Raw genomic sequence first — 19,545 nt, 5'->3', positions numbered from 1 at the left:
CTTCTATACGTCTTAGCTTTGGATAAATATTTAGGTTTATCTCAAATGTTATCTCAAGTGACATCCTTGTCATAAACAAAACAATGACACACAACTGTTATGGCTAATCATAGTTTCTCCCATGCAATTGTTTATTGTTTTTATTCATCTTTGTCCCTGATGTCCAAATGCAGGTCTACAAGTCGTTTGTGAAACAAATACAGGCCTATTAGTCAAACTTCTCAAGCCTTGATGTAAGGCAGCCTAGAGTGCTTAGGAAGGCACCAAACAAATATAATGTAATGCATTAATATGATTATTATTATGATTATTATGAATAATCCTAACAATAATAACCCTACTAGTAATAATATTTAATTATTATTATTATTATTATTATTATTGAGAATTTGGAGGGAAAAGTCCATGAATAACAAGGGTAAACACTCACTTCTTGGCTTTTGTTTATAGATAGTGCTGTTACAGTGTTGGAAAAGCAGTCCTTGAGTTTCCACAGCAGGGTAGGGGCTTCTGTTTTGCTCGGATCCAGCCATGGGAGGGGTCTAGAGCTACATATGGGGGACTTTTCCTTTCCCAGTCCTTCCATCATTCATCCTAAACGGTCCTTTCCCTCTGTTTTGGTCTTCTCTCTCATGCTGGGAAAAAAAACAGACACAACACAAACCTGTATGAGGAGCCATGAGATAAAAAGGAGTCAACGCACATAACTGACTCTCATTTGAAGACGACTAGCTAGCGAATTGATTGTTTTGAGAATCGTCAATGCCAGATTTTCCCCAAAGGTTCTTGAATTCTCGCCTTACAAAAACACACAATGTTAAAATATCAACTGGAAAGCACCAGACCAGTTGTAAATTCATTTTATATCACACTTGTTTGCTTTTGAATGACATAACATCTGCTCGCTGTGAAAACATGGAAGTAGTAACAAGGCTATGTTTACTAGCCTAGCTTAAGCAATTAGTTTGAAGCTAACCACAATCCTCAACGACAAGCTTAATTTACGGATACTGTACGTAGGTTAAGTGGCTGTAAATTAATCAAACGATGGGAATAGTAACAGAACATCTAACGTTTTCTTTTTCTTTCCTTTTCTTTCTTTTTACCTGGTGTCGTTACATCTTTCTCCAAGGACCGTTCCCCTCTGTAATCTCCCTAGAAACACGGATCTTTTTAAAACCTGCACACTGCCGTAAAGGAGACGCAGCTGTCGAAAAGATAACACGCAACAATAACATGAAAAACATGACGCAAAACTGAAAACCACCAATCTGTGAGCGATTTAAATCATAAATAAATAATAAATTAAACAAAACACATTTTTCGAATACTATTTGCCATAATTAAAATAAATTGGCCAAAATGTTTCGCCTCATAGCCGTCTGCGCACACCTTTGGTATTTAGAATTTGCTCAACAGCCGCCCCTAGTGGCTGGTAGGGATACTGCGTGCGCCGCTGATGCCGCTACCCTGTGACGGACGGGGCAGCCGCAGGTTTTACCATCCCTTTTGTCACCACGATTGTTTATCTGATCGTGGTCTTCTAGACTTACGAAAGCTTTCTGTTTTTTGTTTTTGTTTTTCCATCACAAATACTGCTGGCCCGCAACAACTCGCTGCAAGTTAATCCTTTATTCATTTAGAAAAGCCGCTTTTGTTCACCTTTGTCATGGCTATAGCGCACGTAGCCACCGAATATGTTTTCAGCGACTTTCTATTGAAGGACCCTAATGAGGGACAGAGTAACAAGTATAAAGGTGTGCGTCTCGAGCTCGCCGTGGATAAAATTGTCACGTTCCTCTCCGTGGGCTTGCCTTTGTTCCTCATCTCTCTTGCCTTTGCCCAGGAGGTGTCTGTTGGTAAGTGATGCTGATGATGATAAACTTTGTGTTGGGGTATTCAATAGTTTTCAAACATGCAAACATTAATTATGCTCATAACAGTTACAGGATATTGCTGTGAACATGTTGGCCATAAGGGGACGGTATAGGGCGTATGCGACTCCACCCTTTTGCATCATGCCCAGATGCAGATGCTGATGTTGATTAAAAAAGACACAAATTTTCATAGAATATCCTGTTTAAAATGACTGTTCTTGACATATGGGCTTTGGGTCTTTGTTTAATTGGTGCACTATAATCCTCTTAAAACTTTGTAGTCACGTCTGTTATATAGAGCCTTTTGCTAAACTTCAAACATAGGAACATACCTAAGTGCTTTATAATTTCCATAGTCTATAATTATCATCAAGATAGTGAAAATAATACCAGCTACAGAACTGAAAGCTAACTTTGTGCTATAGTCTGGCCCTAAGCAATTAAAACATGCATTCCTATGTAATGAGTGAAAGACAGTGCTGTCGGTTCAAATTGTCCATGCATGCATCAGAAATAGACTACAGTATAATCACTATTTATGTTCAAGTAGGTCATGCGGTTACACTTCAGCTGGGTTATGTGTGCGGTCATATGACTCAAGTTGGTCAAGTTTGTGTTGCTTCTGCCAAAAATTCACATAACTAGTTACCACATGGTTCATGATTAAATTATGCATGCCTTTCTGGGGCTCTTGTACAGGGGGAAAAGAAGGGATAATTTGCATAATGCCTATGTTATTCATCAAATAAATTTTGGTTAGAGGTTTGTTAAAACAATGGATGCATTTTGTTTTTATGTTTTTTTTTCCAGGTACACAGATCAGTTGTTTTGCTCCAACAAACTTCTCCTGGCGGCAGGCGTATTACGTGGACTCTTTTTGCTGGGCAGCAGTACAGCAACAATCTGAAAACACTCCACTTTGGCTGCATAAGGTACAGAAATGCAGATTATCATGCGTGTACATGCACAGTACACACTACAATTGTGAAAAGTTTGGACATATGCAGTATAATAACTCATTTTTCCCCTTTCCCCTCAGTTTTTCCCCTACATCCTGCTCTTATTTGCTGTCCTGCTGTACATCCCGGCGCTGTTCTGGAGGTTCACGGCTGCGCCACACCTTTCCTCAGACCTCAGTTTCATCATGGAGGAACTGGACCGCTTTTACAATCGCTCCATCCGATTGGCCAAGAACCTCGCTTCTTTAGACGCAAAGGATGGGTCTGAAGACTCTCAAAGGTTAGTGGTTAACTGATTTTGTGCTTGTTATTTGTAAGTGTACATGTTTTGTTGTTTATTCTTATTAATCTATATAGTTTTTATTTTATTTTATTGACTTGTTATCGCTGAGGTTTTGTTTCTGGCCTGTGGGTTTCTTTTTTCTTTGTTGTTTACTGTTTCTATTGCTTTATTGATGCTGCAATCTGCTGTTCAGCACTTGGTTAATGTGTTGTTTTTCGTTTTTTTTTAAAGATTTTTTAAAGATTTGACGTTTTGGTTTTAGTTTTACATTCAACCATATAATTAACTGTTTTGATATGCACACCAACACAGTTTATACAAACTCAAATGAAAGACCAATTGCTCTGAACGTTAATTTATTTCATATTCAAAGAAAAATTATACTATGTTGCTATTACTACTTTATTGGTTTAGTTCAATCATACAAATGTTGTGGGTTTGATGTTTTGCCAAGTCCCAAAACAACTTAATCTAATTTTTCCATTTTCCTGCTGACTTCACCACGGCTTCTCTAATGACATGTACTTTTCTGCCACAGTGCCTTGGACTTTGCAGAGGGCTGCTTCAAATACCCATTAGTGGAGCATTATCTCAAGACCAAGCGCTACTCCCGCTGCCTTGTGGTTTCGTACTTGGCCTGCCGTGGTATCACTCTGCTAATCCTGCTGTTAGCCTGCGTCTACCTTGGCTACTACATCCAGCTGGCCTCGCTCACTGACGAGTTTCCCTGTGACTTGAGAAAAGGTGTGCTTCAGAACGACAGCTCAGTGCCCTCTGCGGTGCAGTGCAAGCTTGTGGCAGTGGGAGTCTTCCGGCTGCTCAGCTACATCAACCTGGTGGTCTACGCCCTCCTGGCTCCTCTGGTGATCTATGCCGCGATCGGACCGGCGCGGCAGAGTTCAGGCTTCCTCCGGCCCTATGACATGCTCCCGGGGTTCGGCTCTTTGGGACTGGTTACTCCAGTTTACAATGACCTGAGCATCTATTTATTGTTCCTGCAGGAGAATCTGAGCCAACTGAAATCATACAAGTGCTTACAGGTAGGTTTGATTCTGCGCTGTTGTGTTAAAATCTGAGGCATGCATGTTAAATACTAAAGGAGTCCAGAGGAAATGTGGATGGAGAGACGGTACACAATCTGGATGTCTTACATGGAAGATGTTTATTATCGTATTACAGGCCTGGAGACATTTGAACAGTCAATACAGTGTTCATTGCATTGATCATTCAGAGTTTGGCGATACTTCCACATGAAGATAGTTAAATATTCTCGGTTATACGTAACGTGGCACACAGACAAAGTGCCCCGTTGACTAGGCCACAAGTCATGTAGAAGGTCAGCGCCCAAATGTTCCCTGTTTGACAGTACAATATGATAAGGTTTGCAAGGCATATGTAAAGACTGAATAATTCTCCATCATACATTATTATTATAAGCACTGGCATAAAAACATAAGTACAATATGCAAATCTATTTAATATGTAATGTAACCCTCGCTGTAGTGTGTATTAGCAATGTTGTTGGGAGATTTGTGATAGTGTATTTTCTAAGATGCCTTTAGTGCATTAACATATTTCATAATAAAGGATCAAGAATTGATTTTTTTTCCTACAAGCAAATATCCATTATGAGACTCACCAACACATCATTTTAGATCGTAAAAGTAAACCAAAATACTGTGAGACTTTTAATACAATAACGATACAGCCAATGTACTAGCTGCTAAAGTGATACATAAAGCTTACTTACTCACATAATTTCTTGTTTACTTACCTACCTACCTACTTACTTACTTACTTGCTATGCCTGTATGCCTGATCAATATGAACTCTTTGTAAAACAAAGTAATGTGTTGTTACAGGTCCTGGAGTTGTTGCAAGAATCGAGTGAAGAGGGATTTGACACGATGTGCCTGCTGCAAACTCTGGGTCAGGTCAAGACAGACGTGGTAGACTTTAAGAAGGGGACATGTGTACTCAAGAATGAAGTGAAAGCCTCTAAATCAGGAGAAGAAAATTAATTTTAAGAAAAAATGTTGAAGTAATGTATTTGCTCTAATAATAACTAAAGTTGAAACAATATATAGCATGCTGGAACAAGAATAATGATGTGTGTAAATCTATGGTTTACACTAATATTTTCTGAATGTTTATATTGTTTCCTCAGCACTTACGGCCTTTCGTTTTGACGTAATGCTTTTTTTTTTAACTCAAAAATTATTTTTAAATAATCCCAGATGTTAGTGCCTCTTTCTAACCTATAAGGAGACCACTTATTGTAATGATTTATAATACTAAAAAAATAATAAAAAATACTAACAAAACTTTAGTTTTGAATAAACAAATCTGAAAGATGTTTATTTTTAATAACTCAGCATCTTAAAATTAACAATGTTTTTACAACAATGTATTATAATGTGAATAATAGTCAAAACTCTGCTTTTTGTTCTGTTTACTAAATAAAAAACATAATTTCCTATACATTGATTTAAAACTAAATGATGTCATAAGTAATACTCCACCTTGTCAGTTTTTAATTTCATCTACCTCAGATTATGCACTTTTGATTTGCTCCTCTCAACTTGTGTAAATAATAATAAAAGCAAACAAAAATGCCAATTTGTGTGCTTTCACTTGCCTGAATGTACTTTGATGAAGATATCTGTGATAAAATATTGTAATTTCTCATCCCACTGCTGCTATTGGGCCGTGATTGGATAATCCGAGATAAACGTCATTCCGCTCAACCAATGAGAGCTCTCCCCCACGGCTCGTTTGTATTTGAGGAACTCTCTTACTGCCACTAAAGTAACACCGGGAGAGTCGAGGATCATTTTATTTCTGGTTTTAATACTTGTGTTATTTTTTTAATGCAGGTAGGTTATTCACATTTGTCTCTTTATACTTGTTTTCCATTAGCACGCACGGTTTCCCAAGCACAGTAGATAACTTGCTAAAGTGCTAGCTAGCTAAGCTTAGCTAAAGTTGGTGTGCAACTGCTGCTATAACAAACAACAACAATGCTGTCATTTGGATTTTTACGGGGGGTTAGTTATGCTCTACACAGAGTTTTGGCTTGATTAATGATTAATAAGACCGAAAAGAAATGTAGCTATATTAAGCAGGTGTCCAACCCATTAGTATGGTTTATACAATATCTAGTTAATAACCTAGCGGCCGGTTGGGGGTAGCCAGCGTTCCTCTAAGATTTTGCAATAGAACTCGAGTGGCTATCTCTGCAGTGTTAATCTTTTGTTATTCTTTGATTTATCCCTCAATTTGAGAGTGCACCTTATGTTATTATTTGATTTGTTCATTTATTTCAGGTTAAATTTTAATTGAAATTGAAGTCAGAATCTTGCATAGAATCTGCATAACTCCTGTATTTTTTAAAACACTGATACTGCAATAAAATCTACGATGTGCTATGTTCCAATATCTTCAGTCTGAATCGACATGGTTGAGCCAACCCACAAGTTTGCATCGTTACAAGAGGAGCTGTGCTTCTGGAAGGAGCAGGCAGAGAAACACAAACAAAGGTACAGGATAGATCTGTGTAATGATAACGGACAGCGCTACATAAAACGCGCGTGACTGGCTTGGTGCCATTTTTACCTGTAAATGTATTATCTAGGGCTGACGAGGTGCAGGAGGAACTGCAGGAGTTTCAGCAGATGAGCAGAGATTATGAAGCTGAGCTCGAGTCGGAACTGAAGCAATGCGAGGGCCGAAACAGGGACCTTCTTCACGACAACAACAGACTGCGCATGGAGCTGGAGAATGTCAAGGTATTACAACTAAAACTAAACAAGATTTCCATCCTAGTTTCTTTTAAACATTTGTTGTCTGAAATGTAGGAGGACTACGGATGGAAAGTTGCCTATGGCTAAATCTGGCACATTTAAAGTTACTGTACTGATTGTTCATTAATGTGCACTGTCCTCTTCAAATAAACAAAGTTAAGTTAAGTTTTGAGCCATGTGCTAAGTGCCCCAGGAGTTGTATGTTTGTTTTGTTTTTTTCGTTTTTATCTGGCATCTTAATAAAAGGCTCTATTGATAGTCCCGTCCCACCACATAATACTGCAACTAGGAACAGTGTGAACTGCAATGTTGCATGGATTTATTTTTAGATATCCTCAGGAAAAGGAATGAATAAAGAATTTGAGCAAAATTCAACATTGCTTAAAGGCTGTTCATTCAAACAAGTTCATGTTTGTTCATAATAGCTTAAGAATAAAATACACTACAGTAATGGTGAATTTAAAGTATCTTTTATGTGTTCTTAATAGGAAAAATTTGAAACTCAGCACTCTGAATCTTCGAGACATATTTCAACACTGGAGGAAGATCTGCTAGAAACTGCAACTATGAGAGATCACCTGCAGAAATATATCCGAGAGCTGGAGCAGTCAAACGATGATCTAGAAAGGACCAAAAGGTTGGTTATGAAGAAAATCACAAGTTGCAGAATATACATTTTTTTTTAACTTTTTGTGTCACAGGGCAACTATTATGTCACTGGAGGACTTTGAGCAGAGGATGAACCAAGTAATAGAGCGAAATGCTTTCCTTGAAAGTGAGCTTGATGAGAAGGAGAACCTCCTGGAGTCTGTTCAGAGGCTCAAGGATGAAGCCAGAGGTACATTTTTTTTTACTTGTTATTACAATATACGATCTATGCTGCAGTGTGTGAGTGTTTGATGACATGACATGACTTGTCTTGTCATAGATCTCCGCCAAGAATTAGATGTACGACAAAAGGAAAGACGACCATCCAGCAGCTTAGGCAAAGACATGGATCGAGATTTGCCGTGCCCCTCTGCTCATAATCCATCCCTCCCCGCAACACCAGCTAAACCGATTAGCTCGTTTGACACGCCCCTTGCCTCCAGCATCCGTAGAGGTGAATAAAATTTGCTACTGTGATCATCATAATGTGGATTCCTTATTAAATTGTATATATTTTTTTAATACACAACAATATCTGCAGTTTATTCTCCCATATATTCTATGCTGTAGTCATGTAAAATTACTGCATTTCCACTTATCAAGGTGATGGACTACCAGGCACACCATTAACAACATCTGCTCGGATATCTGCACTAAATATTGTTGGAGAGCTACTAAGAAAAGTTGGGGTAAGAAAGTAATGTGCCATAATTAATTTGCCAGGCACGGAATACAGGCTGAAGCTGCATTTTTTTTGTTGTCTGATCAGAATCTTGAGTCCAAGCTGGCGTCATGTCGAGACTTTGTGTACGATACGTCCATCAGTCGACCTGCTCTCCTCGCTGCGCCTGCCTGTCCTGTGGGTTTAGGCTCTGAAGTCCCGGTCATCAGCCCACCTCCACAGTATGACAGGTACATTGTGCTGGGTTTCAAGTTAATTTGTTTGTAATGTTTTTTTGATAAGGTTATGGCTATTTTGTTCTTTACCACACAGCGTGGTGAAGCAGCTAGAGTTTGGACCAGCTCCCCCTCGAGGGCTCTCCCAGGGCTCCCAGTCCCCACAGGGAGGGGTGAAGATATTGTTATGAGAGCCACGCCCGGATCTACAGGGGTGCAAAAGGGTGCATTGCAACCTCATTTAAAAATGTGTGTGCCCTCAGTTTTAGTAGCATCATAATGCATTTTAACGGGAAGAATCTCTGTTTGCACCCCTTTGAAACTCTGATGCACCTTCTATCCGTTTGTTCTGGAGCGGGTGCTGATGAGAGCACACAGACACCTTTGCAATAAACTAACTCTCCTAATGTTCCGACCTGTTCTACAGAAATATGCAGTGATTTACTCTCGACACTGTGTCCCAGTCCCACTGATTGTTGCTTTGAACTCTACATAATCAGAGCATGGACTACTGCTGCCTCTGGCTCATACTGTATCACATCATGCAAGAAACAGAACTGCAGCTTGTTTGCTTTGTTGCTGTGTTGTGTGGAGCAATGTAGAGACGACATATTCTCTACTTGAGGCTTGTTGGAAGAAGCAGGGTTCTGAATTGTATTTTATTTTCTACGGTGGTATTTTTAAACCAAAGTTTTTATCCAACACTGAACTGCCAAAACAAAACGTTAAATGTTTGGCCTGTGACAGAGTAATAGTGGCCTTTCAGGCCACAAAATCTTTACTTTGTGTTAAAGAAAGGTTGGTTGGATTTTATTTTTTTCCCCATTTACTCAAAATTAACTTTCTGCCTCAGGTTTAAAATTGTTTGATATATTTGTATATTAATTATAAATTTTGCTCAATAGGAACTAGACTCCTTTCCATTTTCCAACCCTAAACTACAGTACATTAATTGTTGCATAATTGTCATTCCATTATGTTTATGTTGAGTTTTTCTTTTACTGTCCTGATAATGCTTCTGCCTAACGTTTCCCTTCAAATGATATCTGAATTTAATAGTTGTGTTGATGTCTTTAACATTTGTTTCTAGACTTGTTTTCTGTTAAAGAGTTTAGATCAGCACATGTACCACACTGAATGTGTAGTGACTATTCTTCACCCGCTTGTTTCATTTTGTACTGATGGGTTTAGGACCAAGCAATAATTGATTTAAAATCACAAGCACAGCCTTTTTGTTTCAAGGAGGAAAATGAAAATATACACAAAGACCTAATGTGACTTTAGTTTTGGGAAATGTAGAAATGTTTTGAAGACAAGTTGCATTATTACTGCCATCCAAAAGGAAATGCTACAAATATATTTCTTGAAGTAGTTTGCTGTTTATCTATGGCATTGTAGGTCAGGTGTTGCCATTTCCTTGAATGAAAATGAGCTTACTGTAATTGTAACTCCAACCACTGTGTACTGGGTGCGATTTAAAACACCTTTGCTACTGCTCCATATCAGACAATGTGCCTCAGCCCATGTTTAACCATTTGGTTTAGATAGAAATGGGTGAATTAGTGAAATAAAACCAAACATTAACTTTCAAAATGATATATGTTTTATTTTTTTGTGCAAGTGCTTCAACAATTATTAAAGTGTACTGTAAACATTATTTGATTATACAAAACTATATAAAATGCATCTGGTTTAGGTTCATAATGGGGCTGGTAGACCCTGTACAGCAAAGTAGGGCAAAAAGGAATAAATACAAATAGTGAATAAGTGTTAAGTGATCCGCCAAGACTATCAGGTAATCTCCAAACCTTGCTGGCTTAAAATACTTTGCTATCATAAAAGGTGCAAATATGACTTAAAAGTGACTTAAGGGCAACTAAATATGTCCTTGGCTCCAGAGAGCGCTCACTGAAGGGTCTTCCCACTTCAGAGCGGCTCGGAAGCAGTAACAGCAGTCACAGGCAACAGGACGACCAAAGTCACATAAGATTTACATAATGTGTCTGTTCAAAGGAAAAGGTGAGGTGCTGTGCAGGTCTCAGGCTGTATAAACAGTAGCGTGATAATTAGAGGCACCTGTAAAACTTACATTAGAAAGTATTTTTCATTCAGTGTAGTAAACTGTGTTAATCACAGGTCTGCAGGATCTTCTAAAAAACGTTAATATCAAGTATTTAGTTTGTGCCCAGGAAAGGTGCTCCATACACTTTATAAAAATTCAGAAAAGTAGGACAGGATGGTGTTTCAGGCTTTGATTCTTCTGTGATCGGTATCAAGTCCGTTACTCTGTGGACTTTCCATTGAAGTCACTTTGCATGTCTAGCTCTTCCTCTGAGGCATCCTCAATAACCCTGCGACCGCCTCCAATCCGGCGAGGAGTGCTGCCAAAGGAGGGCTCATTTCCACGTCTAAAACAAACAAGAGATACAAAAACGCACACAAACAAACAAAAAACACAGACAAAAAAAGAGAAAAACAATACAGTGAGTGTGAGGGGAAATGGCAGGTTACAAAGACCTTTAAATATTTTCTGAAGTCCACTCGTGGTTTGTAATGAAAGAAACATTTATGAAGTACAGAATAGTGCTTTGGTTATGAATTAAGCACACTGGTTGTCTTTGTAACTCATTTGAGTCCTGGTTCAGGACAATGAGTTTGGTTTAGGGCAGTTAAACCAAGCGCTGAGAAAAAGATGGCCCCTGCTGTGAATTAGACTTTACTGAGTAGATGAGCCATTTTTGTCTCAGGTAGACTGTGAAGAAACGGGAAACAGAGGTGAGGTTTTTATCAGGGACAGCTCTGGGCTGAGGCACAGTGATACCTGATCGTTACTCCTTGGGTTCAGGGTTGCCTCTGCAATAGAGATGGACAAATGTTTTGCTATACAAATGTAGACATTTTGGTGAATAACATTTAGTTTTATTACCAAAATCTCAGTGCGTGTTTGTCTTGTTCATTAACTGGGCGTACATATTAGTGTGAGCGCAGATTCAGAATGTTTCTGCTTCCTTTTATTATTTAGATTACTTGTGATCTGTAATTGTATCGTGACTCTTCACCTGAGTTTGTTCTTGAGCGTGTTGACCTCTCGGCTCATGGCGTCGTTGGACTCAGTCGCCTCGTCAAGCTCCCGCTGTAGTTTCCTGCGAGCGGCTGTAGCGCGCTGAGACTCCTCCTCCGACTCCTCCAACTGACGCTTCAGCTGCTTCATGCGAGTGTTGGATTTCTCAGCCTGGAAAACGGGATACATGAATAACTGTCTATTGCATTGTGGGGTCCACCTGAGTGTAGAGTAACATAAAACCATAATCAAGTTAATACCTGGTCTTTGTATTGCTCCGCCTGTTTCCTCTCATCTTCCACCTGCATCATCAGGTCCTTCATTTTCTTGTCCTTCTGACGTATGGTCTTTGCATTGGCCTGTTTATCCCTGATGACAAAAAGCACAAGGGTCAATATGGCATTGATAAAAAATAGTAAAATGTCTTCAGACTGACCTGCTCTCCTGCTCCAGCTGTTCCTCCAGCTGAGCTACTTTGGCCTCAAGGGTTGTAATGGAGGACTTGAACTTGGACTTGACCTGGTTCTCCATCTCCTGCAGTTTGGCCTTTAGCTCCTTGTTCTGTCGGTCCAGGAGCTGCCGCGCACTGTCGTTCTTCTGAGACGTGCTGCGCTCGGCCTGCAGCTCATTGGTCAGCTGATCCACCTGGGAGCAGAGTTTTTGGCAAACAATTCACATTGGGGAATTCAGTGTAATTCAAGCCGATAAAAAAACTTTCAGGGGCCTTAAGCAAAATTGCACTAAGGGGCCCTACTGTACACAAAAACAGTAGCACACACTAGAGCAGGGCACAAGTGGAACATAACAACCTTAATTTAGGACTAAACTATTTTTCCCCCTTTACATAAGCCGGTTGATTTGTCTACCTTCTGGGCCCATGTTCTGTCACCCTCTTAATCTGGTCCTGTTTACAAGCAGTTGAGTAAGAAGCATTAGTGCCTCGGGGGTGATGGGGAGAAGCCGGGAGGTTTCTCCTGCACATACACCAGGCGGCTGCTCCACTTTGGTGTTATGTGTGGCAAAGTAGGCGGAGAGTGTGAGAGAGCGCTATCAAGCTTTGCCTGCCTCCGTAACAGCGCGTTGATTAACGAATGAAACAACACAGTAATTTTGCAGGAGCCCAAATTACGTTTAATGGCAATCATTAAGTTACCTGTTGTGTGCTCTTGCGCAGCCTGTCATTGAGCATTTCCATGTTGCCCTGCTCCTCCTCTAATTCCTCCTCCAGCTGAGAGATCTTAGCCTCGAGACGTCGCTTCTCATCTGCCAACGCTGACCTGGTCAGGAAAAAACAAACAATTAGAATAAGTCAATTATTTTCAAGGATAAAGTACTTTGGTGCAGTTCAACTCACTTTCCAGAGGAGTTGCTTGCTAACTCATCAGACAGCTCGTCTCTTTCTGCCTCTGCCTGTTTACGAGCTCTATCTGCTGCAGCCAGTTCCTAATTCATAATCAACATTGAAGAAAGGAGATGTATTACATGTTTCCCAGTGAATGGTTTATTATAAGCCAAGTTTCTCACCTCCTGCAGCTGCATAAGCTCAGCCTCCAGACTCTTGGCCTTTTTCTCACTCTCTTTAGCCGTGATCAGCACCTCCTCTCGAGCGGCACGAGCATCATCCAGCTCTCGCTGATAATCCTTCATCTGAGCCTAAAGTCCACACAGTATCATGTAACTAAAATGTTTCTTTTCCACAATATCGTCACATTTTAATCATCTCACCTGGAGCTTGCGGAGCTGTTTGATGGCCTCCTCTCGTCCCTTGTTGGCCGTCTCGATCTGCCCCTCCAGATCCTTTACGTCGGTCTCAAGTTTCTTTTTGGCCGCTGCTGCACTCGCTCTCTGTTTACGCTCATCCTCCAGCTCTGTCTCCAGCTCTCGCACCTTAAGTCATCACCGAAGTACATCATTGTTTATTGAAATATTTGCCAAACTAAAACACATTTAAACTCTTATAAAAGGCGCTACAACTACAGCTGAACCTGGGTTGCCATAAGCTGCGTATGAGGAGAACAAGCACAAGAACCAGTTTCACTAGATTCAAACCTGCCATTTCTTGTTTGAAAGACCCCCCAGGGTTCAGTCACTGTGCTTTAACTATATACATTATGATTAGCCTATATTATATCAGAAGGGAAAGCTGTCCTCTACGTTTGGCCATTTCAACCAGTGCCTCTGAATCACCTGTTAACACCCAGGTATAAGATCATGTGGTTGACTGAAATGGACTGAGAATAAATTCAATTTTTAATATTGCGTCCTATTGAACTGCATGTCTTTTCATGTTTGTAGTGCTTGCATATGAGTTACCTGTTTGACCAGCTGCCTCTTCTTCTCCTCTCCCATCTCGTCACGCCCCTGGAGGTCCCTCTCGAACTGGGCCTTGAGCGCCTGCATATTGACCTCCAGACGCAGCTTAGCGTCTTCCGCTGCCTGGAGCTCATCCTCCAGCTCCTCCAACTGCGTTTTCATCTCCTCCACCTGCGCCTCCAGCCCGCGCTTGGACTTCTCCAGCTCATGCACCTGATGCAGAAGAGTAGAGCTTGCAAAACAAATCTAAAAGTGAGCTTTTTACGAATGTGTAATGGACAAAAGAATGCATGACTGTTGGTAAAAGTAAGATGTTGTTTTTCTTTAGCCAATAGGAACAAATAGTGAGGTTTGCACTTAAACTCTTGGGATGGGATGAAGCACCGAAGTGACAAAAGTGATGCTGCAGTGCTTTAAATTAGCGCTGCTTTAAATTAAAATCATGAATCCCTTACGTTTTTGCCCACATCATCCTTGGAGCTGATCAGGTCCTCCATCTCTGCTCTCAAAGCCTTATTGACCCGCTCCAACTCCTCACGACCGTCCTGGGCCTCGTCCAGAGCCCGAGCCAAAGATAAGGCCTTGGTCTCTTTCTCTCGAGCCTCTGCCTCTGCTCGGTCTCTCTCGTCGGCATATTTACTGGAGATGCTCTTCTCCTCTGCGAGCATCTGCAAAATTAAAAATCATTAGAGTTTTATAGCTCCCAGCCAAAACTAAGCATTGACTGTGTAGTAGCTTTTGTTGTTATAATGCGGATATTTGACCGCTTGATTATCTGTAGTTACAAGAACTTTCAAAAATGACTAGCACAAACAGTAAACTCAACCCCTGAAAATTGCTTTTCCCTGTGGCATCAAAACATGCATTACTGAAGCACAACACTAAGGTATGATTTTGTTAAAGATACAGTATTACAACATGATTAAAAGATGTTTTGTTTTTTGCATGATATAAGCCCTTTAATAATAGTCCCTCAACTATACAGAATTAGTGGTTCCGCCAAACTAATAAACTAATCCCACATGAACTCTTCTAACCTGATCAAATTTCTTCTGCTTCTTCTCGAGGTTGGACACGATTTGTCTCTGGTTGTCCAGGTCCATGAGAGTGTCCTCCAGCTCCTGCTGCAGGCGGTTTTTGGTCTTCTCCAGTTTGTCGTACGCCGAGGCCTTCTCTTCAAACTGAGTGTTCACGGCCTCCAGGTCTCTCTGCAGGCGTTTCTTTCCTTCCTCCAGGAGCTCAACGTTACCGCACATTTCATCGAGCTTCTTCTTGGCATCTGACAACTGAATAAATACATTTTTTTTTAGTCCCAAGTTCAGACCTGACATAATACTGGGTTAGGCTTGATTCAGATCTCGTTCTGGATTCAAGCTTGCCAAATTGGGTCCTTGTTGAAAGCTAAATAATAGTCTGAGAATCCCCTATCTTTAACACTACAGGGTGATGAACAGAAAGATCAACAAATGTCACAAAAGGCGTTGCTTCAATAGTTGATAAAACACCTGAATGTTGAGTGTGGACACATGTCTCTCCACATTCCTCTTTGCCTCCATCTCCTCCTCAAGCTGCTCTTGTAGGCTGTTCTTGTCGTCCTCGGCTTGCCGTAACTTTGTGGAGAACTGCAGCTTCTGTCGCGTCTCTTCAGCGAGAAGCTCCTACAGCCGCAACAACAGCAAATCAACACAAGCGTCACAGTGTATCATGATACAGAGAAAGAAAAACATTAAAAGCGGTGCAAAGGACAGAGGATCCCCTAAAGAAAACAGCTGTTTAATCACTGAATTAGTAATGAATTACCTGTGTGTCTTGAAGTTGAGAGGAGAGACTGGTGACATCTTTGCTTAGCTTTATGTTCTTGCCTTCCGCTTCATTCAGTAGATTAGTCACACTCTCCAGTTCAACCTAAATGACGAACAAAAACAAGACAACACCGCTCAAAACTACTGCCTTATTACATTTCGAATACAACTTAAAAAAATGTGTTTGTTTACAATGGTCTTGGCGCATCTGTCCCCCAGCTCAGCTTTCTGTTTCTCGCTGTCGGTAAAGCGTGACTGCAGGTCAACCACTTGACTCTCGAGCTTCTTCCTCTTGTGCTCCCCGTCCTGTTTGGCCTGGGACAGCGAGCGCACCTCCATGGTCAGCTCCGACGTCTCCTTTTCCAGAGCCTGCTTGGCCTTCTCCAGGTTTGACTTGACCTAAACGAAGGAAAGACGTGTCATTGGCTTGGTACACGGCTAGATATAAACAGTTCTGTAACAAGCTCAAACAAAGGCTACTAATAATTCTGTTTATAGCTCCATTTTGCTCACTTTCTTAATGATTAATTTAGATCATTTCCAGGACTTGCAGAGAACTTCCGTGGCACAATGTTTGATTATGTGTATTGCTGTGTATATTGTACACATATTCAGAACCCTTTTATGTTTCGCTCATCGGTCTTACTCGTTTGGACTGCTCCAGCTGGTCCGTCAGCTCCTCCACGGCCTGAGTGTGTTTCTGTCTCATCTCCTGGACCTGAGCCTCGTGGGTGCGGTTCTCGTCGTCGATGGCTCTCTTCAGAAGAGTCACCTCCTGCTCACGCTTTGCTCTGAACAGGGAAATACAGAACATAAGGTTTGTAGCAATGGCAACAACTGAGATCAGCAGAAGAGATTTAGGACATTTACTCCGCCTGTCTCACCCACAAAGCCCCTCTGGCTCTACCTGCAACCACAAGGTCCACTCCACCTCCTCAAGGATACTCAGCTCTGGCCCCCCACTTGTCAATATTGTGTCCGTATTTTTACATATTATATTTTTCTCTAAACACTGTTTGAACCAAGGATTTAACAGTATTTATTTTTGTCTCTGGACAGCAGGTACCTTTCATGTTTCATGTAAAACAATGGAGCTAACTTTGTTGTTTGATGAGTTTAACATTATTATAATGTCAACCATTAGTTCAACAAATAAAACTTTTGTGTTTTCATTTAAAATGTGTATTCCTCTTAATGTTGTGAGTTACCATTATTGTAAGCATTTCTTATGGTTTATGGCTTAATGCAGTGGTTAGGCAAAGTCAGGCCTGGGGGACAAATCCGGCCCTTCAGCAAAGGACCTCTGGCTCTCATGATGATTTTGAGAGATAACTTTACACAAATCAGAGATCAAATGCCTGTTTAAGTATTTAAAATGTGTGAAAAATACTGTTAGTTCCTTTAAAAGCACTCTTGAAAAAGAGATTTTTTATCTCAATGAGTGTGATCCTGGATATATAAAGGTCAAATCAAATAAACATAAAAAATGTAAACTTGCCTTCCCCGGCTTAAAGTTCAGAAAAATTGCACTTTTCCTTAAAGAACAGTAATATATGTGAAATGCAATACCGTGGTAGTTATCAACATTGCTAATGTAAACAGGAGACACACCTGTTATCCTAATTTATTATATGATAAGTCATGACCATAACCTTGACTAAATGACTAAATGAACAGGAATGGTTTGGATGGTTTGTATTTCCTTGGCAATAATATTGAGACAGGGCTGGAGAGTGCATTATAACTCATTATCCTTAGTTACTGTGCTCTTTCCATGCTAATAACAGGCTTTTACTGTGGTCAAGTATTCTATAAAAGTCATTTAAATACTGATCTAGTGATGCATGTTTTTACAGATTAGTTACACTGACCGGAGTTCTTGCTGCGTGGCGGTGGTGTCCAGTGTGTCCTCCAGCTCAGACTTCAGTGCCTCTAGCTCCTCCCCCAGGTCTCTCTTGATCTTTTCGGCCTTGTTTCTCGCAGCTCGCTCCGAGTCCAGGTCCTCCTGAAGGTCTGAGATGTGTCCCTCCAGCTCCCGGATCTTCTTCAGCGCGTTGTTTTTCTGAGCAGTCTCATCCTCCAGCCTGACAACAGATGGGGACAGTTTTTCTCAGAGTCATATACCAAATCGTGGGTGTGACGCCTCAATTATGCCCTCCTTCTCCTTCTAGAAAAAACTCAAAAAAGCCATTGGCATAAATTGACACGCCAGATGCCTCTCCAGATGAGCATTTACAGAGACATAAGTGAGTGGCATGAGCAACAAATATGGGTATCTATTAACCTTGCCAGAGCGTTTTGTAGCTCCTCCTCCTTTTTGGCGAGTTGTGCTTTGAGGTCAGCGATCTGAGCCTGAAGCTCTGCGATCTGCTCCTGCATGTCGTTCGACTCTGCCTCCAACTTCCTCTTTGCTTTGTCCAGCTCCTGACGACCCTTCTCCTCCTTCTTCAAACGAACTGAAAGCAAAGTCTGTTTGAACTATCATGAAATAGCACATGGATCTCTGAATCTATATTATAAATGAGCAACATAGACTTTTTCTGAGATCATGACTGCATGTTTGCATATACAGTAAAAATGATTGACCTTCCAGTTCAGAGATCATGGACTCGTGTTTGTTTTTGAGTTTTGTGAGGTTTTTTGATTTTTCTTCCTCTTCAGCCAGATTTGTGCTAAAGTCGGCAATCCTTTCCTCCATCAACTTTCTCTCCTAAAAAGACATGAGTACAAGTGAGACCAATGTTCATGATTCTTGTTGGTTATATAGAATAGTAAGTCCTCACTGGCACTTACCTTGAGCAGCTTGTTGTTGTGATCCTCCATGACTAAAACATCGTCTTCCAGCTTTTTAATCTTGCCCTCACATGTCACCTTTTCCAATTGCAGCTTTTGCCGTGCGTCTTCTTCTTCTTCTAAATGCTCCTCTAATTCCTAAGAATAAAATATACAATGATTAATTAAACTGTCAGGGGATCAGAGATGCCACAAAACTGGTAAAAATGTAATAACTCTTTATATTGGTCAGTACTCTAATGTGAGAACAGAATGTAACCTATGGACCTGCATCTGTTGTTGCATCTTCTTCTTATCCACGAGCAGTGTTTGGGCTCGCTCCTCCTCTTCGTCGAGCCGTGCCTCCATCTCGTGCAGGATCTCCTCCAGCTCCTGTTTCTTTGCGCCCAAACGGACCCTCATCTCCTCGGCCTCAGCGTACAGCTCTGTCTCGGCCTGAAGCTGCTCCTGCAGCGCGTTTCTCTCCTCTAAAACCTAAATAAGCAATTTGAGCGAGTAAGCAAGTTGGGTTGTGTAATACTGCAGAAATGTTTGGAAATCAATTAGGCAAAGTACAATTATTTCGATGATTTAATTAATCGTGTGTGTTCACAGGTTATTTTTAGTCTCTCTCTAACACAATGTAAACGACTCGTGAATCTTGTTAGCTGTTCCTCACCGACGTGTGTTTGAGCGCTATCTCCTTGAGCTCTGATTCAAACTTTGTTGCAACTTCTTTGGCTTTCTGCAGCTCCTCCTCCTTTAGGCCCATCTCCTCCTCCTGACGGGTCACCTGCAGCAAAGGCTTAACCTGTGTGCCAAAAGGAGAACAAACAGGGTAAACTTAAAATGCCAATAAATCAGTACATCAAAAATAATTGCATTTAGAGAAGACCTTTGTGAAGAGTCTCCACCACTGCCAGTTCCTGAGTTTGAGGTAGGCGGCACAGTTTCTCTGAATCACTTTCATGGCGGTGAGCTGCTGCTGTCTCTTGGCAAAAGCCCTTTCGGAAACACACGCAAATAATTGAATGTAAATATTATCCTTCCAAATAAAATAAAAACTTAATGAGCCCGATCTTCCACCTGGCACAACAACAGCACGACAAACAACAGTGCGCCAGAGCTTT

At 40.9% G+C, this 19,545-nt stretch overlaps 3 protein-coding genes across 7 annotated transcripts in view; 2 read left to right on the top strand and 1 right to left on the bottom strand.

Annotated features, from left to right (window-relative positions):
• The first annotated feature begins 1,462 nt into the window (after positions 1-1,462).
• On the top strand, positions 1,463-5,142 carry LOC306960655 (pannexin-1-like). The gene is made up of 5 exons (XM_079553126.1): positions 1,463-1,859; positions 2,688-2,809; positions 2,917-3,116; positions 3,658-4,159; positions 4,982-5,142. The coding sequence occupies exons 1-5, from the start codon at positions 1,670-1,672 to the stop codon at positions 5,138-5,140; spliced, it is 1,173 nt and encodes a 390-aa protein (XP_079409252.1). The 5' UTR covers positions 1,463-1,669; the 3' UTR covers positions 5,141-5,142.
• A 708-nt stretch (positions 5,143-5,850) lies between these two features.
• On the top strand, positions 5,851-9,229 carry LOC306961499 (nuclear distribution protein nudE homolog 1-B-like). Of its 2 annotated transcripts, none has more exons than XM_079554266.1 (9): positions 5,851-5,995; positions 6,565-6,658; positions 6,754-6,907; positions 7,411-7,559; positions 7,624-7,760; positions 7,851-8,024; positions 8,174-8,259; positions 8,340-8,482; positions 8,565-9,229. In XM_079554266.1, exons 2-9 carry the CDS (start codon positions 6,576-6,578, stop codon positions 8,656-8,658), a joined length of 1,020 nt encoding a protein of 339 aa, XP_079410392.1. In that variant the 5' UTR covers positions 5,851-5,995; positions 6,565-6,575; the 3' UTR covers positions 8,659-9,229. The 2 variants fall into 2 exon arrangements, with proteins under 2 accessions (XP_079410392.1, XP_079410391.1); XM_079554265.1 differs by having other exon boundaries at positions 5,851-5,999.
• An 858-nt stretch (positions 9,230-10,087) lies between these two features.
• Positions 10,088-19,545, bottom strand: part of myh11a (myosin, heavy chain 11a, smooth muscle) — a 33,444-nt gene continuing 23,986 nt past the window's right edge. For 3 of the 4 annotated variants that reach the window (XM_079553560.1, XM_079553561.1, XM_079553563.1), the window contains 22 exons: positions 19,311-19,419; positions 19,095-19,226; positions 18,704-18,910; positions 18,437-18,574; positions 18,230-18,353; positions 17,928-18,099; positions 17,515-17,727; positions 16,290-16,434; positions 15,836-16,042; positions 15,642-15,746; positions 15,347-15,499; positions 14,879-15,127; positions 14,297-14,509; positions 13,842-14,054; positions 13,254-13,415; positions 13,053-13,181; positions 12,883-12,971; positions 12,682-12,805; positions 11,965-12,173; positions 11,789-11,897; positions 11,527-11,699; positions 10,088-10,875 (listed from right to left, as the gene is read on the bottom strand). In XM_079553560.1, coding sequence (XP_079409686.1) covers positions 10,749-10,875; positions 11,527-11,699; positions 11,789-11,897; positions 11,965-12,173; positions 12,682-12,805; positions 12,883-12,971; positions 13,053-13,181; positions 13,254-13,415; positions 13,842-14,054; positions 14,297-14,509; positions 14,879-15,127; positions 15,347-15,499; positions 15,642-15,746; positions 15,836-16,042; positions 16,290-16,434; positions 17,515-17,727; positions 17,928-18,099; positions 18,230-18,353; positions 18,437-18,574; positions 18,704-18,910; positions 19,095-19,226; positions 19,311-19,419 — 3,502 coding nt within the window. In that variant the 3' untranslated portion in view covers positions 10,088-10,748. Of the gene's footprint in view, positions 10,876-11,288; positions 11,321-11,526; positions 11,700-11,788; positions 11,898-11,964; positions 12,174-12,681; positions 12,806-12,882; positions 12,972-13,052; positions 13,182-13,253; positions 13,416-13,841; positions 14,055-14,296; positions 14,510-14,878; positions 15,128-15,346; positions 15,500-15,641; positions 15,747-15,835; positions 16,043-16,289; positions 16,435-17,514; positions 17,728-17,927; positions 18,100-18,229; positions 18,354-18,436; positions 18,575-18,703; positions 18,911-19,094; positions 19,227-19,310; positions 19,420-19,545 lie in introns of all 4 variants that reach the window. The other variant, XM_079553562.1, reaches the window with a different exon arrangement.

This window comes from Gobius niger (assembly GCF_951799975.1).
Source record: "Gobius niger genome assembly, chromosome: 3".
NCBI classification, from domain to species: domain Eukaryota; kingdom Metazoa; phylum Chordata; class Actinopteri; order Gobiiformes; family Gobiidae; genus Gobius; species Gobius niger.
This window is presented reverse-complemented; position numbering and strand designations above follow the sequence as displayed.